Source organism: Podarcis pityusensis (genome assembly GCF_964106645.2).
Source record: "Podarcis pityusensis genome assembly, chromosome: 1".
In the NCBI taxonomy this organism is placed as follows: Eukaryota; Metazoa; Chordata; class Lepidosauria; order Squamata; family Lacertidae; genus Podarcis; species Podarcis pityusensis.
Window position 1 is genome coordinate 116,246,695 of NC_138028.1, and position 19,780 is coordinate 116,266,474.

Consider the following 19,780-nt stretch of genomic DNA (forward strand, 5'->3'; position numbering starts at 1 on the left):
TGCACTGCAAAGCAATTGTTCTAGACAAGTTCTACTGCAATACTTAGAAATGCAGTTTAGCGTAAGAATGCAGGCAAAACAGTGGGGCAGGATTATACCTCAACAGCAACCAAGTTGTATCATGTCAGCTTGCTTCCCAAACTTCCAGCTGACAACCAGGACACACTTTCCCCTGGATTTAAAAGCATGCTTTACAATCCAATCTCTTGTAGGAGATTTAATATACATTTAAATTTGTGCCAATGTTACTAGCTAAAAATAAATACGTCCTCACCTTCGGTAATAAAATTGCTAACCTGTTGCATGCGTGGTTTGTGGCACTTGTGGACAAGAGTAGGTGGTGCCTGTATCCCAGCTATGGCATGGAGAGGACTTCTCTGCCTCCCCCCATGCTAGCTGAGTCAAACTGTCCCAAAGTAAAAGGACTTGACTTGTGGCACACTTGCTAAAAACGATGGAGACCAGTGGTACAGGGAACAATTTCAATGCTTCACAGCTAACTAGGGCATCTGGAATTAGCAGGTACCTGTGCTGGAATTTTATTAACTTAAAAGTGTGCCTGCCCATCTATATTTGATCACTTAATTGACCAAGTATCTGGAGGGCAGGTGTAAAGGTACTGATCAAATGACTAAACAATTAGTGACCAAGAAACCTTGCAGAAACATAGTATTAGTATGTTAGCTATTCAATATTTATCCCAGCTTTTTTATCCACAGAGCAACTGAGAACTAGTAAATCGTAACATTATAAAAAATAGATTAAAAAAATAAAAATATAAAATACAGAAGCAAAACACTAAAAGTCTGTTGAAAGAAAAGGATTTTCAACCTGTGTCAAAAAGGAAGCAATGTAACATTACTAAGAAAGGTTACAGAGGAAAGAAACCTAATCAAATCAGATTAACTAAGGTGCTTCATTTTTAGACACAGATTCACACTGAACCATATAGTAAGGAACCACAGGGCATTGGTAGCAAGCTTGGGAAAGGCCTCTGCCCAAGTTCTCGGATATCAGATAGTACAAAAAGGACAATGGCAATGGATCAGAGGTTAAACCTTATTCCAACTGCATGCAAAGGAATCTTAGAAGTCGCACTGAGTTATACCAAATTAGATGTTCATTTATATACTTACTCTAGAAGTACTTTTATGCTCCAGACTTCCGCTCATATATTTCTCCATCCAGTCTACTAAAAAAGGCAACACCGTACCACCTAGCCGATACCTGAATTCGAAAGTATTTTAGTCAGTTCTTTCTAGCCTGAAGCTAGTACAAATCTAGTATTTTATTTGTTCAAATATACACAAAGAGTATGTAATTTCTGGAAGGCTGGGACTGAGGATCCAGGAAATTATAGATGTGTCAGTCTCGCCTATCCAGCTAAGTTGCAAAGAGTTTTAATATGAGCCATTCTTAAGCAGAAAGAAGAATCAGCCTTGTGGGTGAAGTGCCAGAACAGCTTCTGCAAAGGAAAGTATCGCTCAACAACCTTTCATAATCCCGAGTCAAATAAACACCCAATTTTGTACAGTTATATACTTCTGAATTGTCCAAATGCTTTCTGAAAGCCCATCAAAGATGAAGAAAACATAGTAGTAGGTGACAAGAACCCTATTACAGATAGCAGTTAATTAAAATCTTGAGCAGAGAGTAGGGTTGCTGTTTTTGATAGTAACACAAAGTTTGGTATTAGGAACAGTGCTATTTAACTTATTCATAAATTATCTGGTGATTTGCGACATAAACTACTTGTTGCCTGAGAAGGTAGTTAACAGAGCAAAGTCTGAAGCATATTAAGGAGTTCTCACATATTTCTCTGGTCTGGGTAAATAAACAACAAAATGGCTGAATGGGACTGAAATAAAAAGCCACAATTGCATTCATTCATGGCATGCTCACTTTTAGAATATTGTGTACAGTTCAGGATGCCCCAAAGACAGCATCTAAAGAGAATTAGTGCAGAGCTGCCAAATACAGGACAAATACAAGGATCAGAAGTTGAAGCCTATTTCCTTCAAGTTTTCAGGGATTAATCTGAGGGAAAGGCACCTAAATTAGACTGAAAAATTAAACAGTAGCTGAAGAGAAGTTATTCCTTCAAAAACTAGAAGTCATCATATTAACTGACATCAAGTTTACTACAGGAGGAATTACAAATACTGTATTTCCAGAAAAGAAGAATCCAAGCACTGCAGTACTTTAATAAAAGCGGTGTGGCTAAATTTTGAATACGGCATGAGGTTCTTTTGAAGAAAAGATGACTAGGAGACTTCAGCTGGGGAAGAGAAGACAAGGCGAACAGGGGTTAGAGCATCTTTCCTATACGAAAGAGCTGCAGCATTTGTGGCTTTTTATTTCAGAAAAAAAGACATGGATGTAGTTTTTAAAGATAAAAGTTATGCAAACTGTGAAGCAAGTAAATAGAAATAAGTTTGGCCATCTCTAATAATACTAGACCTTTGGTTTACCCAATGAAATTAATTGGGCGATAACAGGATTCACAAAATATGCAGTACACCTTTTACGTGCTCATGAAAGTCACCATCGCATGATCTGGCAACAGCCAGTGGCTTAAATGGTTTTAGCAAAGTATTAGACAAATGAATTCAGGATTAGCAAACCGAAAAAGCTGATGAAAGTCACCATCCTACGATGTGGCAACAGCCAGTGGTTTAAGTAGTTTTATAGAGGATGATTAGACAAATTCATGGAGAAGTCTCCTCTTATAAAAAAGGTATGAGAACTGATGCCAAAAAAGCATCTCCATGTTCAGTGATCATCCTTGCCAAGTAGGGTTACAGGGTTTTTGGAAGCATCTATACAGCTGTTATACGAAATGGGATGTTGGATGAGATGAGCTCTTGGTTTGATTCAGTAGGGTCCCTCTTACGTTCACATAAAGAATAATTAACTCATCTGTATACATAATAAGGGTAGGATTCCGACAAATCCTCTGGTGCTTGTAGTTAACTAACCTGTGGCTCTACAGACATGACTGAAGCACAGCTCTCATCATCCATGACTTTTGGCCATGGTGGCCGGGGTTGATGGGAGCTGGAAGTGCAGCAGCAACTTGCATCTTGGCTCATGTAGGATGAAGCAACAGACGTGCATAAGGGAATAGATCACCTATGGGATTGGAGTTATGCTGGGACAGGGGTCAGACAACGTCCCGAGTATCTGAGTCTGGGTGACAAAGCCAAGCCTCAAAAAACTACAGTCTAGTAGAAGTGGCCAGACACGCACTCCAATCCCCCCGCCCTTTCTACAAATCCACGTAACAATCAGGGTAACAGCTTTGGCTTTAGTCTGCCACCGATGAACTATTCACATAAAGGTAACCAACAGACCACATACCTGACAGGGGCAACCCACCCAAAAGCCAATGATATTACTTCACCTATTATTTAATATCCATTTCGTGCTTTTAAATTCCTCCTGCCCCCCATCTCTTAGAAATATTATGTATCTACAAGGATGTTACCTTTTCCCTGTGAATTCTGCTTGTCCCTTCTTATTGATGATGAATTTTGAGTCATTGTAACCCCATCCGTTCCACTTAAAAACTTCTTGCCTAAAAGGGAAAGGAGGATAAAAAGAATATGACTTGTTAGTTCACTATGTTGTTTGCTCATTTTTGTCAACGTTATAATTCTAAGATACTGTCCATTCTGACGAAACATTACATCGGCTTGCATGATTATATAACTGATGTACAAAGCTGTATGTAGCCCCTTAGCTGCTTATAAACACTCATTTTTGTTACATTAATGCTTCTGTATACCAAAAATGACAGCAATGCTTCTGAACACCAGTTGCTGGAAGCTGATGGGGAGAGACAGCGCTCTTGCGCTTGAAGGTTTCCCACAGGTCTGGATGCCACTCTTGAGAATAGGATGCTTAATGTTCTTTATGTGCTTATGTTAATGACATTCTGAAGGAGGACATTATCCAGAACCTGATTTACTTAATGAAATACCCAGAGTTACGACATAGGTGTGTAGGTATGTTGACATGTGACAGCTGAAACTGTGAAGCACCACATGCTATTGTTGTAAATGAAGGGAAGATTTTTGTTTGTCAGCAACTTGCTCCCACAAATTAGAAGAGTCTTAAGAAGGGGACAGGTGAAGCTAGAATGAAATTTGTAGATGCAACATCTGCATCCTGAAGCGAGGCTAACTTTGCAACAGAGTGCTGGGTATATGCCAGGGATGAGGAACCTTTCAGTTTGAAGATTACATTTCCTTCTGGGCAGGCAAAATTGCAGGCACACGCGGGTGGAGCAATGAATATAAACTTTACCTATGTACAGTAGACTAGCTTCTGCACAAATTCACACAACCCTCTCTCACCCGCCATCCAGGAAACCAAGATGCATTATTGAAGTGCACAGACTCATTCCAGCCAGGGAAAAATCACTCTAGGCGGGTGTGAAGCAAGGCTGATGAAAAATATGGCTAGAAAAGTCTCAAGGGCCAGACCAAGGCCCCGAGGGCCACATTTGCCCCCAGAGCCTGAGTTTCCCACCCTTTAGGTGTGCAGAAAGACCCGTTGTGAGAATTTGCTAGAGCAAATGTTCAATAAAGGCAATCCTAACCTAGCTAAAATAAACTAGAATTGCAACTGTGTCTGGTGGTTTAACTTTGATAAGAATAAAACAAAAACTCAAGTGCACTACACATCTGGTGTGACAGTGACAGCTTGCTCCTTCGATGTATTCCTCTACAGTGTTAAGAAAATCACCCCCAAAATGTTTCCACAGAACCACGCTTAGAAAAATTCAAACTGTGAGAACAGCATGTTAAAACAGGATGTTAAGTAATTCTAAAACACTCCTCCATCCAAAACATACAGCTTTATGATTTGCGCTGCCAAATTTAAAAGAGCACTACTCATATTTCTTTACAAAGCAACAAAACTTACAACATATGCATCCCCCCCCCCCATTTGAGAGAGGAGACATTCAGGGGAGAAGGATCAAAAGTCTGGGAAGATTATTTGTTCACAATCCAACAACGGATGTTATCAGGAAATGTTATAAAGAGGGAGCTATGGCACACAAAGCACCACCCACAAGGTGGCAATATTTCCATGTATTTGAATGAGGCAGGCAATCCTTTTGTAAGATCTTCATATCAAAGCAAGCAGATATTACAAAAAAGCCATGTAACTAGTGTTCAACTTCATTCATCCGCAAAAGGTTAGAAAGTGTCTTTCAGCCACATTAAATGTGTGCTTCTTACATGCCAATTGTCATTTGGATTTCTTTTCTGGACCCTACCACTTCATACAGATTAAGTCAGGGAATAGTGTTAGAAACTCATATATAAACTAGATGCCAAATGGCTCCTTAAACCAAAGTTGCAATCGCCAAAACAAAATTTCTAGTTGCCATTTTGGGGCACAATGGCTTTAAAATCTTATTTTTCAAATGATGGGCTGACTGGGATTGATTCTCAGTTAAAAATCTAGCTAGTTCAGATGACAACTGTGAGCTACGTTAAGAGCTTTGAGAACTTAAAGAAGAAAAGTCACTTGATTCAGGGACAGTCCACATATATATTGGCCTATTCAAACCTCTTTTCCTTAATGATGACTTCTGCTGAGGCTAAACAGAAAAAGCAATTTGATTCCAGAAATTCATTCTGATTGCGCAGATAAAATATAACTGATAGAATTCTACAGGATGGGGTATTGGTGTGTATGAAAACAGTCCAGATCCACTGATCCCCAGATAGTGGAAATGTCAGGCACCATCCTTGCATGATGGGGGCCGTTCATTCTGACATCAAGAATGCCCCCCCCCCATTTGTCAAAATTTGCAGTGAAATTTGGGTCACCACAAATACATCTCATACTCTCTAGCCAGTCTGATGAAGCAGTTAGAATGTGGGACTGGAACCAGGCAGACAAAGCATTCGAAGGTCACTCAGCTAGGACACTCACTGAATGAACAGTCTCTCAGCCTAAGCTTCCTCACATGGTGGTTGTGAGGATAAAAGTGGAGAGGGGAAGAAATATGTATTGGCCACCTTGAGCTCCTTGGAAGAAAGGTAGTCTATAAAGGTAATACTGAAAGGAATACTAAAAGAAAATAAATGAACGAATACTGCTGCAAGAAGCCATCCTATCTAAAGACATCTTCTTACCATATCCTTTTCAGAGATTTCCCCACTCTATTAATCGTGCCATTGAATCTCACATTCCTAAATTAAAATGTGTGACTGGTGTCCCCTAAGGTTTAAGGTACACATTGACAATTGGCTTCAACTCTGGTGATGTTAGTGGGAAGCTGTCCGTTTGAAAAAAAAATGCATGGTTGAATTAGTAATCTAGCCAATGGAAATAATACAAAACAAATATGGAAATTGGAACAGATTGTTGTCTAGTCATTTAGTCGTGTCCGACTCTTCGTGACCCTGTGGACCAGAGCACACCAGGCACTCCTGTCTTCCACTGCCTCCCGCAGTTTGGTCAAACTCATGTTTCAAGAACAATACTAGTTAACTACCACAACTGTAATTTTAGATACATATATTTTTAGATAATTATTTGAGCAGATTAATAGTTTTCAGTACCTTCATATCCCCCCCCCCAATCTTTAAAATCTAAATCATAGGTAAAATCGAGTTTCATGTAGAACTTCCCTCTACTCTCTGCAGCTGACTGGGCAGGCACACAAGGGAACTGCAAGGGGAAGGAGATGAAGGGGAAGTCCCATTGTTCAAGCAAAGTGCATCCCGCTGGCAGACAGATGTGTATACTATGGAATTGTTTGAGCTTAATATATAAATACAAGAATAAAATAAGGAGAGCTTTTAGAAGTTTCCACCCCTCAAATTGAGTATGTGAAGTATAGTCCCAGCTAAATCGAAAACAAACCATCACGGATTGCCTTCTGGACAGAGAAATACTGACTCCCATTAATTAATCTGAGAATTTCTAACCTACCCATGCAATGCATACACCACAGTGGTGGTAGCTTAAAATAATTAACACCTCAATTCTCAAAAACACATTTAAAAGCACATAAAAACAAATTAATTTAAATGACATCCATTCCAAACACCCACACCAGCAGACTGAATGAACTTCCTTCCTCCTTGCTAATCCAAGTCATTTTCATTACTATCTTATTTATCGTATTTATATCCCTTCATCCTTCCAAATGAGCCCAGGTTGGGAAACATGTCACTGATAAATTAACACACAATTAAAATATCTAAGCACATCTACTTATAAAAACAATTCCAAATCTGATGCCACCTTTATTTAAAAAGACACACAATTTCATGGTGTGTCTACCACCCACATCATTAATTACTTGAATCTGATAACTATCATAAATACAGATGTTACACCATAGCTTAACAAACAACTTAACACAGTGGTTCTCAAAAGGTGTGGTGAGCCCCACTGGAGTAGCAGGAGAGGATGGCGTGTGCGGGAGGAAGATTAAAGAATAAAAAAAAAAAATTTGAACACTCCAGTGTACTGTATAGTATCAAAATCACTTTCTTTATTTGCAGAATATGGATAGATATCTTTTTGAAATGAGAGCATGAGCATCAAGTGATACTGAAAGCAATCCTAGTTGTGATCCAGAATCACCATTCAAACAGAGTACTGGAGAAGACTAGTTTAATTCAACGCCAGTAGCAGGTCTAAGCAGACCTCCAAAAAAGAAAGTTAGTCAACAATATGTGGATAGCTATTCAAGTCTCAGATTCACATGGATTGAAGATGAAAATGTCCCTCAATCTATGTGTCTGATCTGCGGTGAGAAGCTTTCCAATTCCAATATGGCCCCCAAACATACGAAAATGCAGTGTTTCAGTATTTTGAAAGGCAGTTGGAACAGTGGAAATGCCAACGATCATATTTCGAAAAATGAGTAAAGTCTCAGGTAAGATGCAAATTATATCTTACCAACTGGCTGAATTGATTGCTCAACAGACAAAGCACATACAGCAGCTGAAAAACTGATTAAGCCTGTCTGTTGCTTGATTGTGAAAAATTTGTTTGATAAGGATGCTGAATAAGAAGTTATGGAAATTCCTTTGTCTGGTGATAAAATTAATGGAAGAATAGTTAATGTCAAAAAATACTGAGGCACTTCTGTGAATTGCAGCAATACAGGACTGACACTGAATGAGGAGGAGGAAATGGCCTACATTTTGAGCGATCACAATTTGAAAATGAAACACAGAAATATGTCACTGAACTCTTTTTGGATATACAACCAGAAACAATATCCACAACTCTCTTGAAGAGCATTGGCTATTCTTCTATAACTCTCCATGATATATTGCCGTGAACAAACATTTACAACTCTAACAAATATGGAAGATCAGAAAAGAGAAAGAAGAGGAGGAGTTTGGATTTGATATCCCGCTTTATCACTACCCGAAGGAGTCTCAAAGCAGCTAACAGTCTCCTTTCCCTTCCTCCCCCACAACACACACTCTGTGAGGTGAGTGGGGCTGACAGATTTCAGAGAAGTGTGACTGGCCCAAGGTCACCCAGCAGCTGCATGTGGAGGAGCGGGGAAGCGAACCCAGTTCACCAGATTACGAGTCTACCGCTCTTAACCACTGCACCACAGAAAGGCTTCATCGTGTTGATAAGGAGATGACAGTTCATTCGTCTCAAATTAGACCTAATATAACAGAGATTACCTGGAAAAAGAAAGCTCACACCTCTCACGGATTACTTAAGAGATGTATGCAAAAGGCACTATCTCTCAAAGTTTTAGCAAAAAACAGTGCTGGAGGGCTCAGGCCAAAGGCTGAAATATAATAATTAGTAGTAGTAGTAGTAGAAGAAGAAGAATAATCAGAGTTGCAGAGCTGCAAGGGTCCTCAAGGGTCATCTAGGCCAAGCCCTACAATGGAGGAATCTGAACTAAAGCAACCATGACAGATGGCCATCCAACCTCTGCTTAAAAACCTCCAAGGAAGGGGATTCACAACCTCCCAAGGGAGTCCATTCCACTGTTAAACAGCCCTTACTATCAGAAAGTCATTCCTGATGTTTAGTTGGAAGCTCCTCCCTTACAACTTGCAGCCATTGGTTCAGGTCTTACCCTCCGGAGCAGGAGAAAACAATCTTGCTCCATCTTCCATGTGACAGCCCTTTAGATACTTGAAGATGGCTGTTTAATTTCCTCTCTTCCAGGCTAAACATCCCCAATTCCCTCAACCATTCCTCATAAGCAGCATTTGAAATTCGCCAGAGGCATGTTGCACCTGGCTATCAGCCACTTGCGACCAAGTGAAGATGCCTGGGTGCCAGAATGGCACCTGATGCCTCCACCATGTGGAGGTGCATGCCTGGGTATCCTTGGAACTTGCCTGTTTTCACATGCTAACAACACATCCTGTAGTATTCTATTTGTGATATTTTATCTGCACAGAGCAAATTTCAAGAATCAAGAAGTCGTGTTGAAAAATACAACTTTCAAGCCTCCTGGCCCCAAAATGGCAACTAGACATTCCGTTTTGGCGACTTCCAAATGGTTTAAGGAGCCATTTGCCACCTAACTGATATATCAGAGTTTATACTGTTCATAAGTCTTGGTTTGCAGAGTCTTGATCATCTTCGTCACTCTCCTTTGCACACATTCCAGCTTGTCAATGTCCTTAAATTGTGGTGTCCAGAACTAGACACAGTACTCCAGGTGTAGTCTGACCAAGGCAGAATTTGTTGTTTAGTTGTGTCTGACTCTTTGTGACCCAATGGACCAGAGCCCGCCAGGCAGAATAGAGTGTTACTATTACTTCCCTTGATCTGAACATTAGACTTCTGCTGATGCAGTTTAGCATTAGCTTTTTTTGTTTTGCTGCTGCATCATACTTTTGACTCATGTTAAGCTTGTGTCTACCAAGACCCCTAGATCCTTTTCACATGTACTGCTAGTAAGCCAGGTGTCCCCCATCTTATATTTGTGCAGCTGGTTCTTCCTGTCTAAGTGAAGAGCCTTACATTTGTCCCTATTGAATTTCATTTTGTTAATTTGGGCCCAGTTCTCCAATCTGTTATGGTCATATTGAATCCCGATTCTGTCTGCAGCTCCAGTTTGGTGTCATCTGCAAATGTGATGAGCATCCCCTCAATTCCTTTATCCAAGTTCTTTATAAAGATGCTGAACAACAACAGGCCCAGGACAGAATCTTGTGGCACTCCGCTTGTCACTTTTTTCCAGGATAAGGAACAGTTATTGAGCACTCTTTGGGATTGGTCAGTCAACCAGCTATAAATCCACCTAAGAGTTACCTCATCCAAACCACATTTTACCAGCTTCTCTACAAGAATATGATGGGGAACTTTGTCTTACTGAAAGCAAGGTGCACAACATCCATAGCATTCCCATGATCTACCAGGCTTGTAGCTTTATCCAGAGAGAGAAGGAAAGAGATTCATCTTGCATGACTTGTTTTTGAGAAACCATGCTGGTTCTTAGTAATCACAGCATCCGTGAATCTCAATTCTTTTAAAGTAGCTAGGTGTGCCCTTTTATCTTGGGTTGCAGCTTATAATAATAATAATTTTGCTGCCATCTCACACTTTTCCCCAATGTCCCAGGGCAGGTTACAACAATTAAGACAGTATCAAAAACTTAAACTGTAAACAACTTACAACCCCAGAAATCTAGTGGGTTTCAGGACTTCCGGTGAGACCTCGTGGCTGGTTAGTCATCTCTGTCAAGACCCTTGGCAGAGATAATTAAGTGGTGATTAGTGATGGCTACTGCATCTTATTATATCCGAGGGACAAAGATAACAGGAATTAACTTCCAAATGTTCTGGATGGATTACTCCCTGCCGTGCGCCCAAGAAATCTTTGAGGAACGTGGATGAGTGACGGGGGAATGGAAAAAACATAACCTTGCCCAAACCCCACAATAACCCTGGAGTTCAGTCCCTAGGGCAAAGACCAGCAAATCCTCCTTTCTTCAATTATTTTTGAAACTCCTATAAATCACTACTGAGACTTTCTCTTGTTGGTTAAAATGTTCATTTGAAATATGATCTGACAGTTGGCTTAAGAGGAGATGCCATTAAGTAGCTGATAATGATTGAAGTAAGAAATGTGCTCTTGATACATACTGAAGAAAGTTTTTCAAACAGCTAAGAGATTCTCCAACTCTGAAAAAATTTCATCTTATTGTTTTCTATTTTTAATCCTCTAATGAATGTGTTGCTTGAAATGTGAAACTACATGGCTAAGACAATATGTACTTTGCTTCCATACAGCATCAAAAATTTGGCTACTAGAAACAATAACCGAGTACCAAGCCCACCCAAACTTAGTGGACCTCTAATATCACCCAAACAAAATATATGCAGCAGAACATTTTTCTTCTTTAAAGATCTGCAACAGAATCTACAGCCATTTTTTAAAAAAGTCTTTAAGGGAGACTTTGAAAGTAAGGGACTTTCAAAAATGCCAAACACTCAGTCTGAAGTTTCACTTGTAGTATAAATTAAGGGAGTCAATGAATGGATCTTGCCAACAATGTGATAATCTGAGTAGATGCACTGAAATCAGTGGACTTAAAACTGTCATGACTATCTTAGGACCATTTCTTCCAATGGGTTTGAGTATGACTTAGCATGACAACTCATTTGCCTAACGTGTAATGGGGGACCAAAAACACATTTCTTGCCAGCAGCTATGGAGTCTCAGTGTACTTTCTTGGTCTCAGTAGTTACAGCAAGCAGGACCCCTGACAGAGGAATGGGAATGTAGAAACACAGTAATAGAAGACACCAGTCCTCTTGCATGCCATGCCTGGTGCTGCTGAAATTTCCTGCTTTATGTCCCTGTTGGAAGTAAGCAGAAGAAAAGCAAATCACACACACCTGTTGCCTGTCATCATAAGACATAAGGCATGGAGATCTGGTCTTCCTGAACTAAGAACAGACATATTGATCTTAGTGCTATGAACCACAGCACTAAGAGATATGCCTCTGCTTCCTCTTTGATGGTAAAAGGAACCAATATAGGCTTGTCAACTGCGGAGGTATAGTCTAATGGCCCACAGAGGTTGGCTTGGTTCTGGAACTGATCCACCAGCTGGGAATTTCCCTCCACCCCTTTGTAATGCCAATGGTTTCTCCTTCTCCACCAGGCAACCTCCAGCTGCAGAAAAAAGAGAAGTGTGTGTGTTTAAGAACGTTGTTGTTCTTATTTCTCACTTTCACATATGCCCAAGGTGATGTCCCAAATACATTAAAAACAGTAACAGAACAGCACAAAACTAACGAAAGATGAATTTACAAGAAATACAGAATGGAAACCTATGCAGAAACCTATTCATCTAGCTGGAATTACTTATCGGAACAAGAATGTCGTTGTTTCCAAAAAAAGGGCATAAGGAAGGTACATGTCACATTTCAACTGGAGTGCCACTCCACAGAAGAGGCATAGCTCTCTGTTACTGTAGAGCAAGCTTTTGAGATCTTCAGAACTTGAAGGAGAAACGCTCCTGCAAGATGCAGTAACCTACTGGGTATATAAAGGTTAAGTCAGGGCAAGTAAACTGGGCTTGAGCTGCATAGGGCCACCACATTCTGCACTACCTGCGGCCTCGGGAACAACCTGAGCCCATCAATGCTGTCACGCAAAAGCTTACTTAATCATAGGAACAAGTAGGAGTCAAAAACTGCTAATGATCTCCTTGCCTATGGGCTGATCTCTCTCGGGCAACTGGCTTCTCATGACTGAAGATACAGTCAGTAGTACTTTAGACAGCAAGTCTGCTCCTGCCAGGGGCAAAGCGGGGGTTAAAGAGATCATGTGATAATATCTTAGCAGGACACATAATACTTAATGATAATGCACATCATTGTATACCGGGCTTTGCTGTCATTTAAGGTATGATTTTTCTGTTCACTTAATCCCAAGTCCTTTCACAGTGCAGCTACCCTACTCTTCTCTTGACACATTCCATGAACTCCTACTGCCCACCAGGAAACTCCCTTAACAAGCAAAGTAATTCACATTTTGTTTTGTAACCATTTGCCTCACAGTATGAATATCCTTACCTAAATAAAAGGTTGATTTCTTAAGAAAAGGTATCGGGGGAGAGGGAGCTGTTGGCACTATGCACTGAGAGTAAATCTAGATAAAGTCAACAAGTTTCTTAAAGCCAAACAAGACAAGATGCTTGAGATTCATAAGTGGACGTTCCACTGCTTTGAATTTCAGCAAACAGCAGCTGAAGGAGAATCCAATCCAGATCTGGGCCATGGCACTGTGGGAAGGAGGTTAAACCACTCTCCTTGCACTGCTTTTCCAATGAACTCTCCACAAAAATGCACTATTTCCTGGCGGGGAAATCTTATGCATACTGTATGCAATTTTAATTAAGAAAATTCTGTAGGAGAAAGAGTTACCACCCAACCTTGTAAGTATTTCAGTCACATTGCCCTGCTTGTTCACCAAAATTTAAACAGACAGGAGATTTGACTACCTGGCTATTCTACCCCATCCTGTTCATGTTCTATGGTGGTCTGTCAAGTATTAATTAGGAATACTAAATTTCAAGCATTCAAACAAGGAACTCTGGGTCTAACCAAGCAGCAGCTACTAATCAAGATGTCACTACTGTAGTGGCATATTAGTATAATCTTCAATAATGGAAATATGAAATACCAAATGCACTGTTAAGTTAAATAAATGCTATCATAAATAGGTTTATTCTCTACAGGTTCATAGATATATAAACTGCAAACACCCTACCCCACCGCACCCCCCATAACTCCTATTTAACTAACTTGGTCTTCAAGACTTTCATGTAACAGAAATGGGGGAAACTGAATCTGTGCTACTTTGGACATTACCATCAACTGACTTGCGCTCTCAACTTTTGTGTTTCTTGTCCAACACAGGAAGGTGGGTGGGTGTGTCTTCCCTGCAGTATAATGCACAAGCTGTATCCTTATACAGTGGTACCTCGGGTTACAGACGCTTCAGGTTACAGACTCCGCTAACCCATAAATAGTACCTCAGGTTAAGAATTTTGCTTCAGGATGAGAACAGAAATTGTGCGGCGGTAGCAGCGGGAGGCCCCATTAGCTAAAGTGGTACCTCAGGTTACGAACAGTTTCAGGTTAAGAACGGACCTCCAGAACGAATTACCGTATTTTTTGCCCTATGGGACGCACTTTTTCCCCTCCAAAAATGAAGGGGAAATGTGTGTGCGTCCTATGGGGCGAATGCAGGCTTTCGCTGAAGCCTGAAGAGCGAGAGGGGTCGGTGCGCACCGACCCCTCTCGCTCTCCAGGCTTCAGGAAGCTATCCGCAAGTCTTGCAAGCCCGGCGGGAGGTCCCGCGGGCTCGCAAGGCTTGCGGGCAGCAGCCTGCAGCCCAAAAGCTCGGGGGACAGCGGGGAGGCGCAGCGCCTCCACCCCGCTATTCCTCGACCTGGTCTGGAGGCTGGCGGGGGGGGGGAGAAGCAAGCTTGCTTCTCCCCCCCCCGCCAGCCCCACAAACTCGGAGGACAGCGGGGCAAGTCGCTGCCCCACGGAGGCTAGAGAGGCTGTCCCTGTAGGCAGAAGAGGGAGACGGAGCGCTCCGTCTCCCTCTTCTAGCTTGGGGGTGGCTGCGCAAACCTGGGGGGGGAAATAAAATTTTTTTCCTTGATTTCCCCCCCCAAAAAACTAGGTGCATCCTATGGGCCGGTGCGTCCTATAGGGCAAAAAATACGGTAAGTTCTTAACCCGAGGTACTACTGTATAGAGCTCATACCTTAGTGGGGACAGATGTACAAGTTCTTTATTTGGACATGGCACCTGAAGCTCATAGCAACTTCTGAGGCACAGGAACCACTCGCCCACAGTGCCTCTTATCCTGCCCGGATTCAAATGCAGCTTATATTTCCTTATCCATCTTGCCACTGCTTTCATGCAGATTGCAATGCTCTCTCCCAAGTCATATGTTATGGAGAAATAGAACTGTCTGTCATCAGCATGCTGCTGGTACCCTGTTTCCAAACTCCTAATGATTATTCCTGGCAGCTTCATATAGGTGTTGAACAACAATGGAATTAAGATAGTGCCTTGCAGCACTTCATAAAGTAACCTCCAGAAGCCTGGAAAGTACTTTCCCAGTCCCACTCTCCTTAGTCCCAGAAGCAGCACCACAATCATTGTAACACAGTGCTCCAAATTCCCATTCTTGAGCCAGTCAGGGAAGATACCATGGTCGATGGTCTCAAAAGCCAGAGATCAAGAAGCAGGATCAAGCTCACACACACCCTCTCCCACCCACTGCAAATATCATCCATTAGGAAGACCAAGGGCAACTCAGGCCCATGGCCAGACCTGAACCCAGATTAGAACAGATCTAAATAATCCGCTATCAAAACATGCTTGCAGCTGCCCCATCATCCTCCAAAAGGGTGTATTTGTTACTGGTCAACAGTTGTTCCAGTCTAAGGTGTTCAAAGTCGGTTTCTTTAGGAGAAGCCACACACCTACCTTTTTCAAGACATCAGAGACCATTCCCCCCGCAAGTAATGAAGCATTAACCATGCTCTGGACCCAACCAATCAGACCCTGTCGGCTAGATTTCTAATAACCCAGGCACTGGCCCGGGGCCTACATATGATCTCCTAATTCAGATGCTATGGAGAAATGAGACTTGAGTGTGCCCCCAAACTCTCTTTTCGAATTAAATGAGGCCAAAGGGAGGAATAGCGGAAAGCGGCAACGGCTTTTTCCTGCCTCTCCGTCCCCTTCTTCTTGCAAGGAAAAGCACCGGCTTCGGCGGGGCCTCGCCCCCAGTCTCGGGAAGCCCCCGTCCAGCTGGCGTCCCACTGGGGAGGAACCGCCCTCGCCCCACCCGCTTACCGCCTCTTGGGGAAGGTGCTCGGCTGAGGGCGAGCCGGCGCCGGCGCCGCCCGCCCTCGGCACTGGGCAGCGGACAGGTGCGCCTCCGGCGGCCCGCTCCTCAGGTGGCCCGAGAGGATCCGCAGCCTCCGGTGCGCAGCCGACGGGGAAGCGCCGCTCTTGCCGCCTGCCGGCCCTTCTGCCGCCGCCATCGCGCTTCCGCGTTGAGCCGTCAGCGTCAGGGTGAAAGGTCGAACACGGCGGCCCGCGGCAGTTATAGGCTGTCACGCCGCGCGGCGCGCGTGCGCGACCCCGCCCCCTACCCCTCCCCCCGCCCAAATTATCCACTGCATTATCCGTTAAGCCTGTTTAGGAGAGCGGGAAAACGATAGGAACCCGCAAGCGGTGGCTCCGCCCATCTCCCCTTCTGGCTCCTCCCCCTGCTTAACGTTGGAATCTTGGCCCTGGGCCTGGCCCATCAGCGACCCAGGCATGTCAAACCCTCCTGCAAAACCTCACCTGTACGAGAGGTATCGCCCTGATTGGGCAGCCTTGGTGGAATTATAGAACTGTCAAGTTGGAAGGGATCCTGTGGGTCATCTAGTCCAACCCCCTGCAATGCAGGAATATGCAGCTGGCACATACAGGGATTGAACCTGCCACCTTGGTGTTAAATCAGCACCCGCTCTAACCAAAGAGCAATCCAGGAATGTTTATGGCCAGCACAATTTATTAAGGCGCAGGGCCAGCTCACCCATGAGGCAAAGTGAGTTGGCCACCTCAGGCGGCAGGATCCACATAGAATCATAGAGTTGTAGAGCTGGGGGAGCCCAGGGTCATCTAGTCCAACCCCACAGGAATCCCGACATCCAGTTTGAAACCACATCTGCTGTGCTTTGGCAAGTTGTGATAGCAGTTTTATTGCTGCAGTCGACAATCAACAAAAACGATTTGTGAAGCAACTTCTCTTGATTTAACTGTCTTTTGTTTCCACAGCCAGAGGCTGCCCCTCAGGGACACAGCCGTTTGCAGTGAACAGTTGCTGCACACAAAAATGTTTTAAGTTTCTAGAATAAACTCTTTTGTATAAACTATCCAACCCCTTCCTTATAACAATAAACACTTATGTCAATTGAATTTAAAAAAGATTCATATTCCTTATAGCCCCAAATCTCAGATTACGTCTGTTTTGTTTGATATGCAAAAGCAGAGAAGAAATAGCTAAATTTATCACAAAATGATTTTAGGCAGACCAACCAGATATTATTCCCCCTTTGCTCCTGTTTCACCCAGCCCTTCTTCACTGGCAGGGAGGGTGGGCGGAGGCTGCAATTTTGTAGTTTGCCTCAGGCACCAAAATATCTGAGCCAACCCTGTTAAGTAAGACGTTGGTTTTTCGTGGACATGGGTCTTAGTTTGTCAGGTGCTCTCTATGGTGGTGCTGTGGGTTAAACCACAGAGCCTAGGGCTTGCCGACCAGTCCCGCTCCGGCGGGAAGGTAAACAGCATTTCCATGCTCTGCTCTGGTTCGCCAGAAGCGGCTTAGTCATGCTGGCCACATGACCTGGAAGCTGTACGCCAGCTCCCTTGGCCAATAAAGCGAGATGAGCGCCGCAACCAGAGTCGTCCGCGACTGGACCTAACGGTCAGGGGTACCTTTACCTTTATGGTTTGGGGAATTTTTATTTGTATTTTTAAAATGCTTTTGCAGTGGGGTTCACATTTCCTCTCAAATTAATTTTATTTCCTCTCAAACATCATTTTCAATAAGACAAAATAAGGTGGTTTTCAGAAGTTTAGAGTAAAAAATAGCATGTGACAGTACGTAATCAAAATCATCATTGAAATCATTTGAAACTGACTTCATAAAAATGGTGGCAGCTAACATCTATAAAATCCTAGGTTAATCAAAAAGCATTTTAAGGTCAGTTTAAAGGTAAGCACAAAGGACATGGTTCCAAAGATGTGCAAGCACTACTGAAAAGGCCCGTTGCTCTGGCCAAGATGAAAAATCCTGAGGGCAGGCCACAGAGTAGATGCTCCAAAGCCCATTTCAGGGCCCGGCTCATAAGGGTGCACATGGTCTTTTAAATAACCTGGCATCCAAAGCAAGGGAGGAACAGTCAAAAGCAACACTTTAAATTGAGCTGGGAAAGTAATAGGTAGTTGCCTATGCAACTGGAACAATATGGATGTAATATAGTCATTATACTTGACTTCCAAAAGCTTTTGGCTGCCAGCATTCTGTGTTGCAATTGCAGTATCTTTAGATTAAAGAAGATAATCTCTGGATAACTGCAGTGTCAGCTCACTTTCAAGCAGTGATCGTTTATTCCAGCAGTAAATTCAAGATAAACTCATCTCCATTAATGTCTGCATTGCTAACTCTGATGCTCCGCTCTGTACTGACAAGTGAAGACAGTACAGTGCTTTAAAACCACTGCTTTTTTTAAGAAGATGGGGATGTATTTGCACTTGTTTCTTCGAATTCTTTTGAGCAGTGCATCCAAATCAGGTTATGCCCTCCAAAGTAGGGCACTATGGGGAACAACTGTCGTACCAGTGAGGAAGTGATGCTCCCACTGATACTGTTTCCTTAGGTTCCACTCCCAAACAGGAACCCAGCAGCAGACTTAATGACTATAAAGAATAGCCCCAAACATGCTCACGGGTAAAACTGGTGTGGACCCCATCCACAAGGTCAGCCCAGGAAATGGGCTACAAAAAAACGTTGGAATAACAGCTTGTTAAACAACTTGAGAGCCTACGGCGTCTTTAACCTGTAAATGAAGCAGACTTGTACAACAGCCCAGATTTGGGAGGGAGACAGCGCTGAGAATTCTTATTGATGGACAACAACATGTCTTAAACTGTGTTCCGGCAGGCGAATGGACATAATGATTTCTTTAATATGAGAGGAGATATGCACCGGCGACTGAAGATATTTTGAGAGGTTAAGATCGGAATTTGGAAACGGGCATAACAACAGCGAAGAAAGCGGGGGGGGAATGTGTGAGACAATTTCTCCAGACATCCAGAACGTGGGAAGCCCCTCTGAAAGGTTCTTTAATTTGAAATGTAATTTGGTCTTATCTGTTTGTATTGTGATTGGATTGGATTTGTTATCAATTTGGGATGTATTTATTTATTTAGAGAGAGTGGAGAAGGCAGTACCCTTGGTGGAGGGCGGCAGACCACCACCTGATGCTGAGAGTGCCCCCTCAAGTAGCAGTAGTGTTGGCAGCAAGACTAGATCAGTTGTTGCTGTTGGCACAACTCGTGAGATGTGGGGTTTGGGGTGAAGCAGTTGGTGGGCAATGTGTCCAGTGGCATTAGAGATGCTGCAAATATTTGGTCCTCCGCTGAGCTCAGGCACTTTCTGCTGGCTGTTGTTAGTATCAGTCAACACTGAGCCGGGTTTGGATGCAGCGTATTGTAAGCCATGGTTTCCCCAGTAGTGATGTATGGAAGTGAGAGCTGGACCATAAAGAAGGCTGATCGCCAAAGAATTGATGCTTTAGAATTCTGGTGCTGGAGGAGACTCTTGAGAGTCCCATGGACTGCAAGAAGATCAAACCTATCCATTCTGAATGAAATCAGCCCTGAGTGCTCACTGGAAGGACAGATCGTGAAGCTGAGGCTCCAATACTTTGGCTACCTCATGAGAAGAGAAGAATCCCTGGAAAAGACCCTGATGTTGGGAAAGATGGAGGGCACAAGGAGAAGGGGATGACAGAGGACGAGATGGTTGGACAGTGTTCTCGAAGCTACAAACATGAGTCTGACCAAACTGCGGGAGGCAGTGGAAGACAGGAGTGCCTGGCGTGCTCTGGTCCATGGGGTCACGAAGAGTCGGACACGACTAAACGACTAAATGACTAAACAACAATATTGTTGGCAGCCACTAAGCATACTGGATTGATTTAGTTTGGATTGCT

General features: G+C 43.0%; 1 protein-coding gene across 3 annotated transcripts in view; it reads right to left on the bottom strand.

Annotated features, from left to right (window-relative positions):
* AGPS (alkylglycerone phosphate synthase) overlaps positions 1 to 19,780 on the bottom strand; it is a 66,234-nt gene that overhangs the window by 35,563 nt on the left and 10,891 nt on the right. For 2 of the 3 annotated variants that reach the window (XM_080971067.1, XM_080971068.1), the window contains exons 2-3: positions 3,488 to 3,577; positions 1,137 to 1,227 (exon numbers count right to left, since the gene is read on the bottom strand). In XM_080971067.1, coding sequence (XP_080827193.1) covers positions 1,137 to 1,227; positions 3,488 to 3,577 — 181 coding nt within the window. Of the gene's footprint in view, positions 1 to 1,136; positions 1,228 to 3,487; positions 3,578 to 15,863; positions 16,130 to 19,780 lie in introns of those variants that run through there. The other variant, XM_080971066.1, reaches the window with a different exon arrangement.